This window comes from Xyrauchen texanus, chromosome 1 (genome assembly GCF_025860055.1).
Source record: "Xyrauchen texanus isolate HMW12.3.18 chromosome 1, RBS_HiC_50CHRs, whole genome shotgun sequence".
NCBI lineage: Eukaryota > Metazoa > Chordata > Actinopteri > Cypriniformes > Catostomidae > Xyrauchen > Xyrauchen texanus.
The window spans coordinates 15,892,113-15,911,752 of record NC_068276.1 but is presented as its reverse complement, the minus strand read 5'-3'; the positions used below and the strand labels follow the sequence as shown (position 1 = coordinate 15,911,752).

The 19,640-nt window shown below is 37.3% G+C and overlaps 2 protein-coding genes across 4 annotated transcripts in view; one reads left to right on the top strand and one right to left on the bottom strand.

Moving 5' to 3' along the window:
- The window catches only part of LOC127656634 (echinoderm microtubule-associated protein-like 3), a 44,465-nt gene extending 32,279 nt beyond the window's left edge, over window positions 1-12,186 (bottom strand). Inside the window, exon 1 of one of the 2 annotated variants that reach the window (XM_052145074.1) lies at window positions 11,654-12,186. In XM_052145074.1, coding sequence (XP_052001034.1) covers window positions 11,654-11,678 — 25 coding nt within the window. In that variant the 5' untranslated portion in view covers window positions 11,679-12,186. The remainder of the gene's footprint in view (window positions 1-11,653) is intronic. The other variant, XM_052145152.1, reaches the window with a different exon arrangement.
- LOC127657045 (evolutionarily conserved signaling intermediate in Toll pathway, mitochondrial-like) overlaps window positions 1-19,566 on the top strand; it is a 61,280-nt gene extending 41,714 nt beyond the window's left edge. The window contains exons 3-11 of one of the 2 annotated variants that reach the window (XM_052145794.1): window positions 762-798; window positions 12,195-12,289; window positions 13,507-13,687; window positions 13,783-14,197; window positions 14,305-14,528; window positions 14,694-14,751; window positions 16,243-16,391; window positions 16,504-16,624; window positions 18,909-19,566. In XM_052145794.1, coding sequence (XP_052001754.1) covers window positions 13,514-13,687; window positions 13,783-14,197; window positions 14,305-14,528; window positions 14,694-14,751; window positions 16,243-16,391; window positions 16,504-16,624; window positions 18,909-19,165 — 1,398 coding nt within the window. In that variant the 5' untranslated portion in view covers window positions 762-798; window positions 12,195-12,289; window positions 13,507-13,513 and the 3' untranslated portion in view covers window positions 19,166-19,566. The remainder of the gene's footprint in view (window positions 1-761; window positions 799-12,194; window positions 12,290-13,506; window positions 13,688-13,782; window positions 14,198-14,304; window positions 14,529-14,693; window positions 14,752-16,242; window positions 16,392-16,503; window positions 16,625-18,908) is intronic. The other variant, XM_052145722.1, reaches the window with a different exon arrangement.
- The last annotated feature ends 74 nt before the right edge of the window (window positions 19,567-19,640 follow it).

Below are 19,640 nucleotides of genomic sequence, written 5' to 3'. Positions count from 1 at the left end.
CAGACAGATATGTAAAAAATTTGGAGCAACATATACTGCCATCCAGCATCGTCTTTTCCAGGGATGTCCCTGCATTTTCCAGCAGGACACCTTATAACTAGATTTCAAGTGCATGGCTGTGTAAGCAGAGAGTGTGGGTGCTAGATTGGCCTGCCTGCCGTTCTGACCTGTCTCCAATTGAGAATGTGTGGCACTGTATGGTGAGCATTATGAAGCTCACCATACAGCAATGAAGACCCAGTACAATTGTGCAGCTTAAGACCTATAAAATGGATGAAAATTCAGTTTTGTAAATAGGACTTCGGGTTTGGGTTTGAAATTAATGAAAAACTAAACAGGCTTACTGAACTTGTTTCGCATACGCGCGCTCTCTCTCATAGACGCGCGAACGGAGTTGAGGTTGTTCACGCTGAACGTGTTTTTGCGTGCATTTGTTCTGTTTCCCCATTATTTTCCTGTGTGAACACAAGCAGGACGAATGTCTTTGATGTTTCCACCACGTCTCGTTTTTTCTTCAGCACCTCACGCAGGACCGGCACATTTTAAACACCATGCCAATTTAAAAAGTTTCAAATTTTCAAAAGCGCATGTTGAGACACCTGCACTATGTTTCATTCTTTATGCTGCATCTAGATAGATTTTTGCGCAGTTGTCACAAAGATTCAACATTCTAAATAAGTTCAGGCTGCATATAGGGGACTGTTGCATTGTTTCATATTATTCCAGATTGTTCTGCACCAATTTGTTTCATTTTATTCCAGATTGTTCTGCACCAACTGAAGCTTCAGCAAATAAACAGTAAGTCAATGCTTTTTTCACCTTCTGCTCTAGTGTACTAAGGGGCTGCTGTGCCTTGTTAAAACTGTATGTTTACAGTTTCAGTACTGTTATGAATGTTGCCTTTATGCTTTCATAAAATATAGCCTATTGCAATAGTACTTGCTAGGAGAAGAAATTAGATATTAAGCGATTTTGGGTTCGGGTCTGGGCTTAAAATCTGATAGTATTGTTTGGGCCACACGGTCTCACGTACAGGTTTCATTTTAAGACCCATGCAGACCTCTAGTTTTCAGTGCCCAAATTATATTAATTAATAATTGTTTTTAGATCAAATGATGATGTTTTACAGAGGAAAATGCTCGAATGTTCCAACTTTTTAGGAGCGTGTTGCAATCATCTGATTTGAAATTACTGTACATAAAAAACAAAAAAAATATGAAATTCACAGTGTAATGTGTAACTGTAGTGCTTTCAATATTATTTGTTTTAATTAGCATTTTTCATACAACTCTTTCAGAATTGGGGTTGTATTATAAATGGGGTAAATCAATCATGTCCATAGTAAACTGCTTAGTGGTTTGGTTAATCATCAATTGCCTTGTTTCAACAGCATTTACAGTTCAACTTGGTAGCCATACATGTAAAAGGCTCAAGAAATTTCAAGTCCTCCAAGTATCCTTAAAGTAGGCTACAGCCTTGCTGCTATGGTGGTCAGGAAGCACTTGTAAAATAAATTAAGGGTTTGTGTTTTGATTACACCTATTTAAATAAAATCAGGGCAGCTAGAACACAGAAATGCAAAAAATGCCAGTGACCTGGCATGGCTAGAACTAACAAGGCCACGATTATGTTGCACAGTCCGTCTGCATCTGAGAAAAAGTGGGCAAGAAAGACTGAGAAAACTTGAATTGGTCTCCATGAATTTAAACTGCTGCAACTTTAGAAACCATGAAGCATAAGAACATTTAATTTAAAGGATAGAGGTCAAAGCATCTTAACGGAGTGGTCAAAGAACGTTTGGTTTCATTAACACAAAGTCAAGATTTTGTGTGTAGAGTTTCTGTCCAAGAGTTTCAGAAAGTCAGTTGATTGTTGGTTGCTCTAAGCCACATCTATCATGGGGCGCTGTGAGTTGGCCAATTGCACTCCTGTGCACATGAGGAACCAATTAGTGGTTTGTGTTCATCTGGGGTTTCTTTCCCTACAGTTTTTTTCTTTCTCTTTGCATATGAGAGATGGGAAAACAAACTTTGTAGATGAGGATGAATGTCTGAGATAATTTTCACTCACATTTACACTATGCTAAACTTTTTCAGATGTCATTCTCCCCCAATTTAGAATGGCCAATTCCCAATGCGCTCTAAGTCCTTGTGGCGTAGTGAATCGCCTCAATCCTGGTGGAGTAGGACAAATCTCATTTGCCTCCACGTCTGAGACCGTCAATCCGTGTATCTTATCACGCGACTTGAGTGCGTTACCGCTGAGACAGCGTGGAGGCTTCACGCTCTTCTCCGCGGCATCCACGCAAAACTCACCACACGCCCCACCGAGAGCGAGAACCACAATATAGGGACACGAGGAGGTTACCCCATGTGACTCTACCCTCCCTAGCAACCGGGCCAATTTGGTTGCTTAGGAGACCTGGCTGGAGTCACTTAGCATGCCCTGGATTCGCAAACCTTTATTATTCTTGCAAAATTGGAGGTGTTAAAAGTATTGAGAGTTGTTTGTGTGTGACATGAGCTTCTAAAGCTATGTTCAGAACAATATACCACCATACTACTCTTACCATTTATGCAGGATGTATATTGTACATATTATCCACATTTTCTTTTTGCATGTGATACCTGGGTGAGCTATTTCATTTGTTGTGGAGAGCACACACTGCGCTGGATACTGAATCCAACAATGCAACATGCTCGGCTTGACCTTCCATTCCTGTATGACGAATGAATAAGGAGTAATATCATCTTTTTCTTGATACAATATTTAATCTGACAACCAAATAAAAAGATATTTTCACACAAACTTGGATTCAAAATGCAAAATAACCATATTAATTTTCGAGATAACAAATCTTTCTGAATACAGTACAGTATATACAGTATACACTAGGCAGTATACACTAGGCGTAGTATTCCATTCTGAACACAACATATCCCATTTCTTAGCAGAAAAGTTGCTAATAGGTGGAGCCTAAAACCAATTCAGTGAGTCTAGTGAGGTTTGCAGGGTCAAATAAGGACAGAGCAGGGTTTTTCATGCACTGAAAGGTTTTCGTTGGCCACCCAAGCAAGATTTTGGACTGCCGAAGCAAATTCAAAGATTTTCATCTGACTTTTGGCACTCCGGGAAATATGCTTATCATTTGAAATGTACATCTGTGCTGGTTTCACGTGAGCAACCCGCAAGTCATCGCAGAATCACTCGGCCCAATGATCTGCTCTGCGCTGTCTCTGAAGCACGCATGGACACAGGCTTCAGTCTTCCCTCGACGAGACGATATGCCACAGAATGTGTCACTTATATGATTCATATGGGACCCATTTGAATTCTACTGAGAAGATTTTAACTTTACGGCACTTTAGAAGAAACAGATGTCAAACATCTCAAACGGCTAGACAACCCCAACATTCAAACCACCACTGTCGAGGGAAATGGCCTCAACACTGTGCCATGCACCAAAATAAAGGGTTTTTAAACTACAAATCTTCACCCTTACTAAAATTGATCACAGTCAGGGAGAATCTATGACACTTAAAAGGCAAAAACAAGGGGAGACAAAAAGGTGCTTTGCACTGGGGCCTGTAAGATCCAAGTTATGTCACTGCTTAAAATATCAAGAGCCTGATGAAAAATATGTTAAGAAGTACAAACAAACATTTTCACTTAAAGCACAAACTCACCTCAGTACAGTACCTCATTCTTGTGTAGTCAGAATATTACTAGTAGCCCTACAGAAACAAGGTATTAATTATATTAAGTTTAGTTTGATTTTCCATGACACCTTGAAGTAAAAAATATTCCCGATGCTTAGATGATCAAAAACAAATTGAACATCCAATGTATACATGATGGACAACAACATAATTACTCTAAATTAAATATTAATCAATTGCTTTATGTAATTAACCAACTTTGTGTGTTTGAATGACTGTGTATGCCACCACCGAAGACCATTTTAACCCAGGAAAACCCCTGTTCAGTCTGAAAACTTTATGAACAAAGTGAACTTATTTTACCAGAAGGTTTGGTGATAGTAAGTGTATTATGAGGCAATGATAGAAGAGAGTGTGACAGGGAAAAGGAACTGCAGGAATAGCACAAAAGATTTAATTAAACAAATCTGGATTTGTTTAATGCTTTATCATAGTTTTTGTCTTTTGACATAAATGTCCTTTAAAATTAGTGAATATTTTGTCATCTCATATTCATTAGTTTTAGTCAGTTTTAGTCTGACGAAAATATCATAATTTTAGTCAATGTAAATAAAATATTTTAGTTGACGACAATGTGCAAAATGGACAAAAGATTTGTGTCAAACTGTAACAGACCAAACATTAATCAAATATTCAAACATTTAGGGAACAAATTTATAAACATTTTCTAATTTAAAAAAGTATCAAACATATAACTATACATAGCCTACTGGCCTTGTTGTGAAAAAAACTGAACTCCTAAAATAATAATGATTAAAAGACTGAAGTATTAGCTACTTTTAGAAGTTAGCCTACTGTACTCTGAATTCTTCATGCTTTAGAGACTGTGATGATGGGGGACTGGCCGTATGTCTGTCTGCAGAAGAGAGGGAATGGTGTGGCTCATCAAGCTGGATGACATGATTTCTAACAGCTGTTTCTCATTACAGTGATAACAGAGGCAGTCTCTCTGTCTATGCTAATCCGGATACATTTGAAAACGGCGTTTAACAAAAAAGTGTTAGTGTTGACAAGGCAAGAGAGACCCCTTAAAACAGCTGAAATCACCAGAGAAGAAAGAGAGAACCAGTGTGCAGCATTGCCATCTGTTTACACTGAGCGTTGAAGCTATTGAGTGTTTGTTAAGAAGTTTGAGTGAACTGAGTGAAGACATTGAAAAGAGTGCATGTGCTGCATACAAAGGTAAAGAAAATAAAAGCCTTACATGCAGCGCATCACTGCTCTCCGTATACTATTTTCTGCACACGAACCCTGACGTGGTGTCACAGAGACTTGTTAATTTTCCATGAAAGTACATTGCAGTGTTTCTTATGGAAACATGTTATTATATTTATCTACAAAGGTAATTACAAAGGCACAGTATAACAGAAAAAGTAATGACAGTCTTTCACCAAATCCGGAACATTATTAACAACAAACTGCAATTTCAGTGTCTAAATAAAAGCTCCAGGTGAAGATGAAGTATCAAAATAAAAGCTCCAGGTAAAGATGAAGTATCAAATTAAAAGCTCCAGGTGAAGATGAAGTATCAAAATAAAAGCTCCAAGTAAAGATGAAGTATCAAAATAAAAGCTCCAGGTAAAGATGAAGTATCAAAATAAAAGTTCCAGGTGAAGATGAAGTATCAAAATAAAAGTTCCAGGTGAAGATGAAGTATCAAAATAAAAGCTCCAAGTAAAGTTGAAGTATCAAAATAAAAGCTCCAGGTGAAGATCTCTTTTAAATGCAATGCAATTTGGTTTTAGACGGAAATATTCAACAGACTTTGCCTGTTGCTACTTCTTGGAAATAATCAGGGCATATGTGGATCAGGGAAGGGTGGTGGGAGCAGTCTTCCTTGATCTGCGTAAAGATTTTGATACTGTCAATCATCAGATACTCTACAGTAAACTAAATCAATATAGTCTCTCTGAGCAGACTCAAAATTGGATAAGATCTTTTTTGAGCGACCGACACCAGTGTGTACAATAATAATAATAATAACCTTTATTTTACCAGGAAAGAAGACTCACTGAGATTAAAATCTCTTTTTCGGGAGTGTCCTGGCCAAGATAAGCAGCTTAGTTTACATTTTACATCAAAGTTACAACACACAAACATAATCAGATCTCATTACGTAAAAAAAATAAAAAATACATCTGGTTAAAAACATTTACACACACTTAATTTACTCAGATGATTATCTAATAAATAGTTAAATTGACTACAAGATACTACATCTTTTAACTTCATCTCAGTCTGGAGAAGATTCCAATCCGATGCTACGGCATATTTAAAAGAGGTTTTACCCATCTTAGTTCTGGCAAAAGGCACACACAAATTGTAGGTCGATTTAGAACGTAATGAGTAATTACCAGGTGACTTCTGTTTAATAAGACAACAAAGATAAGGGGTAAATAACCCAATATAGCTTTGTAAATCAATTGGTACCAGTGCTTTTTCCTTCTAATACTCAGCGACGACCAGCCAACCATTTTATATAGGTCACAATGGTGTGTTGAAAATCTGCAGTCAGTTATAAATCTCAAAACACCATGGTACAGAGCATCCAGAGAAACAAGAAGGTAAGAGGGGGCGTGCTGATATACTACATCCCCATAATCAAAAACTGGTAAGAAGGTAGCAGACACTAGTTTCTTTCTCACGTTAAATGAGAAACATGATTTGTTTCTAAAATAGAATCCTAATTTTTTCTTAAGTTTTTGCCTCAGATATTATGTGACCCAAAACATAGTGTGTTATCAAATTAATAACATCAAATTGGCGTTTAGAGCTACCTCGATGGGAGTGCCGCAAGGGTCTATTTTGGGACCCTTGCTTTTTAGCATCTATATAAATGACCTCCCTAGAGTGTGTTCGGACGTTGACGTAATCATGTACGCTGATGATACGGTGATCTTCAATTTTGGGGAAAACGAGCTGGAGGTTAATGACAAATTATCAAAAGAGATGCAAAAAGTTACAGAATGGTTGCAGACGTCTTGTTTGACCTTAAACGTTGATAAAACGGTCTCAATGTTTTTCTCAAATAAACGTAAACTGCAACAAACTCAAGAAATTCAAGTAAATGGACAAAAAATTTAAAATGTAAATGAAACAAAATATTTAGGTCTAGTAATTGATTCGAATCTCGGTTTTAAAAGTCATATTAAAAAAATTGGTAATAAATTAAAATTTAATTTGATGAACTATAAACATATTAGAAACTCATTAACTACGGAAGCCTCAAATATATATCTCAACACTATGATTGTTCCAAATCTACTGTTTTGCATGTCTAGTTGGTCTCAGGCGTGTAAAACATCGTTAAAATTACTTGAATCATTATATAAAAGGGCTATGAAAATTCATGATAAAAAGCCTCGCCAGTACCATCATTGTAAAGTACAAAGTAAATATAACATTTTGAGTTTTGAAAACCTCATTAAATATAATCAAATTTCTGCTTTATTTAAAATTATCCATAACATCGCTGCTCCCCCTTTGAGAAAATTTGTCACACTAAATTCGGAGAGAATTTCAAGAGCCACACGGTCGACAGTCAGAGGAGAGTGCAGCTTTCCGAGACGTAGAACCACATACGGTCAACAATCGTTCTCTTATAAAGCAGCGAGCCTTTGGAACACTCTTCCAAACGATATTATTTCATATACAAACTTTAGTACTTTTATAAGCCTGACCAAACAGTGGTTATTATCAAAGCAAATCTGTACGCACTGAATGACTGTGATATGAATGATGTAAACTGTAAATGAGCGAGTGATAGTTTCCTGAAGTAGAGAGTGTTTTTTATGATGTGAGTGATTTTAATGTATTATTCTGTATATTATTTTATTATAACTTTTGTAAGTATAACATCAACCTGTCCAGGGACAGCAGGTGGAAATTAGCATTTTTTGCTATAACCTGGCACATGACATCTCTTCTTTTTTAGACTAATGTTTTTTTGTGCGTTGTCCCTGATCAAATAAAGAAATAAACTCAAAAAAAAAATTAAAAAAAAGATGAAGTATCAAAATAAAAGCTCCAGGTGAAGATGAAGTATCAAAATAAAAGCTCCAGGTAAAGATGAAGTATCAAAATAAAAGTTCCAGGTAAAGATGAAGTAACAAAATTAAAGCTCCAGGTGAAGGTGAAGTGTGACCGATTTTAGCTGACAAAACTTTACCTCATATCACCGATTTCCCAGGACATCAGTCTGGCCAAAGCAACAGTGAATGCATCATCCACATAAAATAAACAATCCCTGAAATGACTGCACTTCAACTGTGATTCACAAAACCATATGCTAAATGCAAAAATGTTTAGGTGAAAAGAACCTGTGATTCACTTGGCAAGCTCCAATCACTGATTAAGCAACAATTTCAACAAACCTTGTGAAATATCTGGCCTTAATACCTTAAACAAAATCAGTTCAGAAATCAGTTCTGAATATTATAGCTATATTAGTATAACTATATAGTTCATTTCTGTTTTCACTTTGAACCACGACATAGATGAAAGTATCATTTATTAAATGAAAATATCATAAGCCGTATGTGGTACTATTCCGCTTTGGTTCGCCCACCTCTTGTTGCTCTCTTTCCTGTCAGCTTTGCGTTGCATCTCTCATTTCTACAGCGGAAGTTCCACCTGTCCGCCCCTGCATGTTCATTCTTACTCACAAACACAATTTCACACCTCCCACGATGAGAGGTGAAACCTAAAAGTGCATCTTGATGACGCAACTTGTCAACGGAACCATCCTTAAAAAAATAAGCTATTTGTTGTCACAAAAACCATGGTGTAAGCATATAAAAATAAATAGCCAGAAATGTAAATTTGTATAACTTATTTGGCTTTACTTAATGTGCATGTGTACAACACTAAATATCAATTTTAAGGTGAAGTTTGAGAGTTGCATAAGGAAAATTAATAATCGTGAGTTCCTTGAACTTCTTTAGCTTACAAATCCATAAAATTAAGGTTTTAAGTAATATTAACTCAAACAATTATGTTCAGATCTGAGGTTGAGGGGAACACCCATAAGCCCTTGCGCTTGATGAATTTAAACATGTTTGTTTGGTTAAAATTTACTTTTGTGGGCATTTAATTATTTTTGATCAAGAATTTGTAGAGATTTTAGCTATTTTTAGTACTATTGATGTTGTTTTACTGTAAATAGCCATTTCATGTAAAGTCACCATCATGGTGAATAGTCTTCATTAGTGGTCATCTTGGATCCTGTTCAGTAATTGTTCCTTGCACATGTGAATATGTACAGCTAAAGTGCAGCTTAATGTGCACTTCTTTGGTAAGTGTGACCTCAGTCATTATTTTCTTTAGAGCCATGTAAATTAAGAAGAAACAACTTGAAAAGTGTGATGCAAAAATGCTTCATACCGTATATATTTTCAGTAAATCCAACACATATTTCTTTCAGTGTTCTCAGGTTATTTGAAAAAGAGAGCAAAATTAACTAGCTTGGAGGTTTAGTTATGTTTCTGATATCGTATTCTCCAAAAAATTTAATCTGAGTTATGATCATTTGATTTTACAAGATAAAAAGAAACAAATGTGACTGATTTGAATTTGATCCATATTTGCTCTATGAAATTGTTTCTTATAAGACTATTCAGATTTGTTTTTCTTAAGGACTCAAGCGAGTTAAGAAAAACACATTATCGTGTCTCTGAATGCACAGCAAACACTTGACTGCTTAACACCCATAAAGACTACAAAGAGAGAGAGTCTAACTCATGCGTGTATGAATTTGACATCTGCCAGGCTGAAATAATTATTTATAAAACAGTTTGACCAACTTTTGACATATGTAATCCTATGTAGATGATTCAGAAATCAAAGAAATGTGATCTCTACACAGATAATGAGAACAATGCAATTACTATTTCCATGCAGATGTCATTAAGTCTTAAAGGGATATTTAAAATCCAAAAATGAACATTTTCTCATAATTTACTCTCCCACATGCAATCTCAGATGTGTAAAACCTTCTGTCTTCTGCAGAAAACAAAGATTTTAAGAAGAATATCTCAACTCTGTAGGTCCATGCAATGCAAGTGAACGGGTACCAAAACCTTTAAGCTGCAAAATGCACATAAATGCAACATGACAAAATGTTGGCATCCATTCACTTGCATTGTGAGGACCTTAAAAGGTCATTTGAACTGTAACTTGTCTCACATCTACTATCTCATTATAAGCATACTGCACAGTCTGCAAGGGTAATCCACCTTAAAGGAATATTCATGAACATTCATCATTTACTCACCCTTATGCCATCCCAGATGTGTATGACTTTGTGTATGGCTTCAGAATTGTGGCACCCATTTACATGTATTGTGAGGTAAATATATATATGTACAGCCAACAGAGCTGATATATTCTTCTAAAAATCTTTATTTGTGTTCTGCAGAAGAAAGTCATATACATCTGGGATGGCATGATGGTGAGTAAATGATGAGAGATTTTTCATTTTTGGGTGAACTATCACTTTAAATGGGCCAAATGTTTTATATTTAAATGTATTATGTAAATGTAAACAAAAACAAAAAAAACACATAAAAAAAGACTGATCCAAGGTCTTTGCTCGCGATTCATCTAATCAAATATGCTATCAAAGGGTCTAGAATGTGCAGACAGCCAGATAAAGACATTAAAAATAAATGTTTATTCCTTTAGGAGGCCAAACGCTTCAGCTGTCAACTTGTCAATCATTGTGACTGCACAATTACCTGACTTAAAGAATTTTGACAGTCATCTCTTCTGACATGATCCAGACTTTGGGGCACTCAAGAGAGAAATGAGTCCATCACAACAAGACAAGCTGGGAGAAATTTAACATGTTTGGTAAAAGCATGGTGTGCATGCCAGCAGATGTCAGAGGGCTTCCTCCACATGACATGAACTGCCCTCCACTGGCCCAGCGGGTTACACGGCAGTAACCATAAGCACATGCCGAGACACCACTACAGACACCCCAAAATGAATCCATTCAACAATGATAATCTGTAACATCCACACTGCAAGACTCGAGACAACAAACAAGAACGCGCCCATTATAATCAACTAAGATGGCCAGACTTGCACGCGACTTCGTTGATTATTATGAATGGGTTCTAGTTCTAGCACGTCTCTTGTAGTGCACGTGAAATATCAGAGTCATTGAGAAAAAGTGCAAAACTACAATGAAGGGCAGGCCTCCTGCGAAGGAAACGAAGCTTTGCTTGATTTTCTTTTTAAAGATGGCGCAATAAACTGTTGTTGTATGTGTGTCGTTCTAGGCCGATTGGCATAAAAAAAAAAAACATGCTGACAAAATGTATGGAATATATTATTGAATAATGTAATATATAGTAGTAAATAAACTGGCTGTGCATAAATATCCACTCACGAGTAACTGAAAAAGCAACTTCAGTGTGTTAAATTGCACAAACTTACCGTGGTAACCGTAAACTTCCACCACAATAACACCGTTACTTCAATTATTATTTCTAGATTGAAACCATTAATAAATTAATATCGAATCTCTTTCAAGCTTCTTTTTTTATGCCAGAAGTGGCTACGTAGGCTACAGTTAGTGACATTAACTGTATTTATGGTATTTCGGCGAAAACGAATCAGTAATTATACGTCATTTTTTTTCCTCGAATACATTTTTGACGGTAAAAAATGCACAATAAAATATGTCAAATGAAAACAAGACGTATCTATGTGCAACTGGCCGTTTTACTGTTATAGCCTACGTATTACTTAGTTACAGTTGCATACTTAGAGTTTTGTTGCCAGCATTTTGGCCATGACCCTACACCAACATCAACAAGTCTGTAACTCTGTAACTTTAACATCAATAGTAATATGCAGTACTAGAGCAGTTTCGGGATACATTGTACGTTTTGTATGACACGTCCAAGCCTTTTGATTTGTCAACTCACCAAGACTATTCGTAGATCCATCCATGTCCGAGTCAAATACTCTTTCTTATAGATCTCTAAAATATTTGATTACACGAATAAATCCCTTTGGTAGAAACGAACGGCATTTCTCCACAGCATTGCCAAGAGCTGCAGGGACACTCACACACACATGGCAGTGTGCAGTCAGTGGAGGAGGCACAGAGGTTTGCAGAAGTTGTTATACTGTGAAATCACGAATCCAGGAAATGAGCGGTGAGTGTTTCGCGCGGGGCATTTGCACGAGCACACGGGATGGATTTGAACCGCGTCCATGTAAAGTCGGTTGATCGCGTGAGATTTCTATTTCATCCTTGTATTTGCGGAAACAGAAACACGTAAAGTAGTGTGCTGATGCTGTACAATTTCCACTCCCAAACCCTAACTCAGGACGAAGCAAAACATTTAACTTTGACAGCGATGGCAGAACTTTTCACCCAATACCTCTCTGCCATCTAGTGGTGATAGTGAGGAAAGTGAGGGCGGAACCAACGAGAGTCTGAAGTTATTCGTATTGTTTCAGGAGGGAAGACGAAAGGCGAAGGAGCAGGAAATCATGCCGGTGCCTGTTTGAAGGAGACTTGACAGCAGAATGGGATTTGAGTGCATTCAGTGATCGTGAGTGTTGATTTAATTATTACTTGGTGTCTCTTTGCAACTTGAAATTATTTTTATTATATAAGATACATGCATTTATGTTAATTTTTATTTTATAACGGTCTCAAATATATAGTTACCATTTCATTACATAAGTAGGCCCTATTAGTTGCTATTAGAAAGTCCCATTTATAGATGCCACAAATATGTTATTACTATTTAGATGGATGGATGGATGGATGAAAGGAATGGATGAAAGGAATGGATGAAAGGAATGGATGATGGATGGATGGATGAAAGGGATAGATAGATAGATAGATAGATACACACATACATACACACACATACATACATAGATAGATATGAAACATAGATAGATAGATACATAGATAGATAGATAGATAGATAAATAGATATGAAACAGATAGATAGATAGATAGATAGATAGATATGAAACAGATAGATACATAGATAGATAGATATGAAACAGATAGATACATAGATAGATAGATAGGAAACAGATAGATACATAGATAGATATATAGGAAACAGATAGATAGGAAACAGATAGATACATAGATAGATAGATAGGAAACAGATAGATAGGAAACAGATAGATACATAGATAGATAGATAGATAGAAACAGATAGATACATAGATAGATAGATAGATAGGAAACAGATAGATACATAGATACATACATAGATAGATAGATAGATAGGAAACAGATACATAGATAGATAGATAGATAGGAAACAGATACATAGATAGATAGATAGATAGGAAACAGACATAGATACATAGATAGATAGGAAACAGATAGATACATAGATAGATAGATAGATAGATAGATAGATAGGAAACAGATAGATACATAGATAGATAGGAAACAGATAGATACATAGATAGATAGGAAACAGATAGATACATAGATAGATAGATAGGAAACAGATAGATACATAGATAGATAGATAGGAAACAGATAGATACATAGATAGATAGGAAACAGATAGATACACTGATAGATGGATGAAAGGAATGAATGATAGAATAGACAGCAGAAATGTGCAGAATGTACTGTTAAGAGAACAGGTGTTACTGTATATTATGTCATGACATACATTTAGTAAGAGTTAAATAAAGTAAATTAATTATTTTTCACTACATAAAATGCAGTCAAACTGGCTGACACTGATGATTTTTTTAAATAATATTTTTATTGATGTTTCGATTCAAGGTTTACAATGGCGCTCACTGTAATTCCTGCAGTGTGGTTAACCATGAACAGCTCTTATCATCTGTTACGCACTCAGTGTGTTGGGTGTGTTGCACGTTTCTTTGGGACGCCTGTCCATAGAATATTCCTATCAGGTGGAATGCGCTTGCAGACCTCTGGATCACCGCAAAGCTATGGTCAGGTATCTGCTTAGGAAAAATGCTGCTCTATGGTTTTACATATTAGTGATCATCACTGGTGTTCAATGCTCTGTTGTTCTTTTCAATCATTGTAAAGGTGCAGAGGGCTATCCATTGCAGTTCATTATGCTCCATGAATCGACCAGATCGAACAGAACTCAATAAGGCATTCGAGTTTGAGACCCAGAATAAAGACAAAACTTTGGTCACTCATGATGATTTATTCGAGCGAGCTGCTAAAAATGTAAAGACCAAGGCTGATTTCAACAGGGTGGTGGATGTTTTCAACAAGAAGGACATTCGGCGACGGGGACATGTGGAGTTTATTTATGCTGCCCTAAAGAAAATGGCAGAATTTGGAGTAGAACGAGACATTACTGTTTATAACAAACTCCTGGATGTGTTTCCTAAAGAGGTGTTCGTACCACGAAACTTTATACAGAGGATGTTCAACCACTACCCAAGACAACAGGAGTGTGGTGTGCAGCTGCTGGAGCAGATGGAGAGTCATGGTATGTGTTATACTTGTGTATGTCATAGAGGTAGACCAATATATCAGTTTTGCAGATTGACCGATTAACGCCGATTCAAATTCATTTGTTTATCTTAAATTTGCCAGGTATCATGCCGAATGTAGAGACCAAGGTTTTGCTGGCACAGATATTTGGGGAGAAGAGCCATCCCATGAGGAAATACCAGCGTATCATGTACTGGTTTCCCAAGTTCAAGCACGCAAACCCCTACCCCATCCCACATGTACTCCCCAGTGACCCAGTGGACCTTGCTCGATTCAGTCTTACTCGCATCGCTGATGACCCAGATGCCAAAATAACAATCTATCAGGTGACTCTCTCAACTACCCTAACCAGCTCCAGTCATTGAGACATCATCAGTTACTAGCTCTTCACAAAATCTGAATTTAATGTACAATGAACAAAAAAAATTTCTGTATCGTGAAAAGAAAAGATTTTTGGCATAATAAATAGTGCTTTATTTCACTCTTTTCAGTATCCATCAACAGACATCACAAAGACAGGAGAAGGTGTCACTAGGCCCCATATTGTAGGTATGTTGCTCTAGTAGTAATAATTTATGTTCATATTGATGCTTCATTAACTGTAGTTTAATCACAATACAAATCAAAAGTAAAATAGATTTTAAAACTATATTGGCATACATTGTCTGTGACAAGTGATCCTTATACGATGTGTTTTACATTTGATTGTTAAGTTATACTACAGTAATATTTTGCCTGAGGCCATGTGTCCTATGATGATTAGGCAAGATGCGAGTGCATAAAACCCCCTGAAAGGCGAGGTAACATTTAAATTGGCATGCCTAAATTCCTCGGGCAAAGAAGGCTTGGGTGGGTGAAGCCAGCAAAAAATTAATTGCCAAGCAGCCTAAAGTCTAAAGGCCTGAGTATACTTCAATTTCCGTGTTGCGCACATAATGTGTGATGCAGATTTCGTCATCAGCACAGTCTGCACGGTCTGACAGTGTGGGGCCCAGATTTTCCCAACCCTCTTCTGTGCGCATCATCAGTGCATGCACAAAAATCACCACGCCAGAGAGCTGCCGCTTTGGGGTGTGTTTGTAAAATGCAAAGCCAGTGCATTTTTCTATTATTGTTCTATTTTCTATTATTTTTCTATTATTGTCAGTACATGAGCAATAATATCATTTTATTTATACATGATTACAGTTGGAAAGATGCCAGCTTAAAATGTACATTCAGAAAGGCAACACAGTCAGCTGGGCGCAATCCAATCTGGAACGCAGTAAAACAACATACTGTATATATGGGTGTGACAGATCTCTTGCTACTTTATTTAAAGGAGGAAGGGGGAGCCAGATAAAAGATCCAACATGAGATTTTTTTTTTTCCACTTTTTAGTGTAGCATCCAACTTTGCTTTTCATCATATCATATCATAAATAATGGCACACAAAGTCACTGCTGCGTGCGTCTCTCTCCCCCTCTGGCGGTCTGGACTCCCTTTTTATCCCTCTTCAGCTCACACTGTAACACAGAACAGCTGTTAGAGATAATTTCCCACAGGTGTCAGTCCTTAATGTTCTTCCTCTCCCAGCCTCGCTCTCCACAGACGTCGCTTGTCCACGTCCACGTTCACATCGCCTAATGGGCCTTAAAGGTGCTGTAAGCGATTTTAGCATTTTGAAGCTTTCACGTGACTTGCCGTTTAATTAGCCATGCCCCCTAATTCCAAAACTTAAATATAATTTTGAGAACAAAACCAAGTAAAAGAGCAGCATTGTTTGTTCCTGTGGCTGTCAAATTCAACAATGGCATAATACTGCCCTCTGCTTACAAACATTATGAAGCCTCAGTGATATGCTTCAAATGAGAACGAGCAAAATGATTCACAGGTGCAAAGTGTCAATGTGGACACATTTTTGTTTGCTGTGTAAAATGATTTTTATTTTATTTTAAAATCTAATTTGACACATTCAATTAGTTTTAAAACTATCCATAACTATCCATTTTATAAAAAAAATTAAAAAAGGAAACATAACTCATCTTGCCTGTTAAACAGGTATCCAAAGTCCAGACCAGCGCTCTCTTCTGGCCAAACATAATCCCTGCAGGCCCGTGTTTGTAGAAGGCCCATTCTCACTGTGGCTCAGGAAGACTTGTGTTCATTATTACCTGCTACGGGCTGACCCTATACCACCTGAAGAAAAGGTACCATCACTGAACTCATGATTTCACTTCTTATAAACTAGCACCTCTATTTGAGGAATCTGTGTATCAGATTATGTATTGGCATCATCTGATGGATTTGAAATTCCTGTAGGTGAAGGAAGAATTTGACCCAGAGCTTATGGGCCCCGAGCAGAGTTTCTTCTTCCCTCAGCATGTGGAACTCAACCTAGAAAGAGACATGGGTGATGATGACAGCTTCGATGTGGATGATGGTGAGACTCATGAATCAGTTGTGCACATGTATGCACTTCAGCCTCACTTAAAGGAGCAATATGTAAAATGTTTACTGTAAAAAAATGCTTAGTTGAAATACTGGCTTCTCTGAAAACAATGTTACAGCCAGTATATTCTACTTTCAAATGTACATTCTGGCCCGGAATTTCTGTTTGTGTTTTGGCCTGTGTGATCCCTCCCACTACCCATTTCCCAATTGTATTTTGACACCTTAGCATGTACAGGTGAAACTCGAAAAATTAGAATATCGTGCAAAAGTTCATTAATTTCAGTAATTCAACTTAAAAGGTGAAACTAATATATTATATAGACTCATTACAAGCAAAGTAAGATATTTCAAGCCTTTATTTGATATAATTTTGATGATTATGGCTTACAGCTTATGAAAACCCCAAATTCAGAATCTCAGAAAATTAGAATATTGTGAAAAGGTTCAGTATTGTAGGCTCAAAGTGTCACACTCTAATCAGCTAAACACCTGCAAAGGGTTCCTGAGCCTTTAAATGGTCTCTCAGTCTGGTTCAGTTGAATTCACAATCATGGGGAAGACTGCTGACCTGACAGTTGTGCAGAAAACCATCATTGACACCCTCCACAAGGAGGGAAAGCCTCAAAAGGTAATTGCAAAAGAAGTTGGATGTTCTCAAAGTGCTGTATCAAAGCACATTAATAGAAAGTTAAGTGGAAGGGAAAAGTGTGGAAGAAAAAGGTGCACAAGCAGCAGGGATGACCGTAGCCTGGAGAGGATTGTCAGGAAAAGGCCATTCAAATGTGTGGGGGAGCTTCACAAGGAGTGGACTGAGGCTGGAGTTACTGCATCAAGAGCCACCACACACAGACGGGTCCTGGACATGGGCTTCAAATGTCAAACGTCTTACCTGGGCTAAAGAAAAAAAGAACTGGTCTGTTGCTCAGTGGTCCAAAGTCGTCTTTTCTGATGAGAGCAAATTTAGCATCTCATTTGGAAACCAAGGTCCCAGAGTCTGGAGGAAGAATGGAGAGGCACACAATCCAAGATGTTTGAAGTCCAGTGTGAAGTTTCCACAGTCTGTGTTGGTTTGGGGAGCCATGTCATCGGCTGGTGTTGGTCCACTGTGCTTTATTAAGTCCAGAGTCAACGCAGCCGTCTACCGGGACATTTTAGATCACTTCATGCTTCCTTCAGCAGACAAGCTTTATGGAGATGCTGACTTCATTTTCCAGCAGGACTTGGCACCTGCCCACACTGCCAAAAGTACCAAAACCTGGTTCAATGACCATGGTATTACTGTGCTTGATTGGCCAGCAAACTCGCTTACCTGAACCCCATAGAGAATCTATGGGGCATTACCAAGAGAAAGATGAGAGACATGAGACCAAACAATGCAGAAGAGCTGAAGGCCGCTATTGAAGCATCTTGGTCTTCCATAACACCTCAGCAGTGCCACAGGCTGATAGCATCCATGCCACGCTGCATTGAGGCAGTAATTAATGCAAAAGGGGCCCAAACCAAATACTGAGTACATATGCATGATTATACTTTTCAGAGGGCCGACATTTCTGTATTTAAAATTCTTTTTTTTTTATTGATTTCATGTAATATTCTAATTTTCTGAGATTCTGAATTTGGGGTTTTCATAAGCTGTAAGCCATAATCATCAAAATTATATAAAATAAAGGCTTGAAATATCTTACTTTGCTTGTAATGAGTCTATATAATATATTAGTTTCACCTTTTAAGTTGAATTACTGAAATTAATGAACTTTTGCACGATATTCTAATTTTTCGAGTTTCACCTGTATTTCGACAACTTAGCATGTTGCCAGATCACTGCAGCCATGGAAGCCATCAATACATCTAGCTAACATTTGAGTTATACAAATTTATACATTGAGTTATAAAAAATCCACATGAGCTGGTTTATAATTTGCAAACAGTAAAAACATTGCAAAAGTATACATTAGCTGATCAATCAACTTGTAAGACTTGTCGCTTGCTCGTTCCTGTTGTGTCCTCAACTTGGCAACCCGTGTGAGCTTCCAGTCTTCAAGGGGGCGGGGGAGACAACTCTCTCCAATATTTTGAATTTGGACTGCAGTACCCATTTTAAACGGCTGATGTCAATGTCACATATTGCTCCTTTAACAATGTGTGTTGCATTGCATTAAATAACATCAGCTTGGATTTAACTTGATTTGAATGAAATTAATTGGATATCACAAATTGTAGACAATGGTAATGCTTAGACCCTTATAAATAATCTGTCATTAATTCTTGTGCAGTGGAAGAGGGGCTGGTTTATGCCATGTGTATGGCAGGTCAGGGTGACCAAGCTACTCTGGCACAATGGATTTCTGGTCTTCAGGAAACATGTCCCATGTTGGGCCAGATACCTACACTCTTCCGTCTGGAATCTGGACCTAGAGAATTACAAACCTCATCAGATGCTCAGCAAACCTCTGAGGAGCCTGAGCTGGGGCTTGAAACTGATCATATTATCGAGGAGGAACCACTGCACTCACAAGGAGTGAAACAGTGAGTTTAATATTTCACAATGCCAATGGATGCTTGTGTTTTATCAGGACCTCAAAGAAGATCTACTCCACTACAATCAGATCTGAGGAAGCTTATATTTAGTTTAGTAAGCATATTTTGCCATGTTTTACCAATCTGACAAAGCGTATTTGTATTGAAGGTCTGACAGATGTCTTCAAGAAAGGGATCTTATCGATTTGACACAAACTTTCAAGTAAAAAGTTCATAGTAGTAGAGCATTGTGAGGGTTTTTCAGTTGTACAGGAAATTAAATTTGTGATGAGATGACCTGTGATTAGAGATTGTTATACATTGTGAAGTTGCTCTAAGAAAATCACACCACTGCATTTGGCATGCTCCGATATGTCATAAACTGATCCAACAGTTAAATAAAATATGCATTTCTCCATGATTTAGTTTTTGTGGGCTGTTTTGTAAAATCAAAAATGTTTTCAGTCCCTTAGTACTTTTGAGATAAT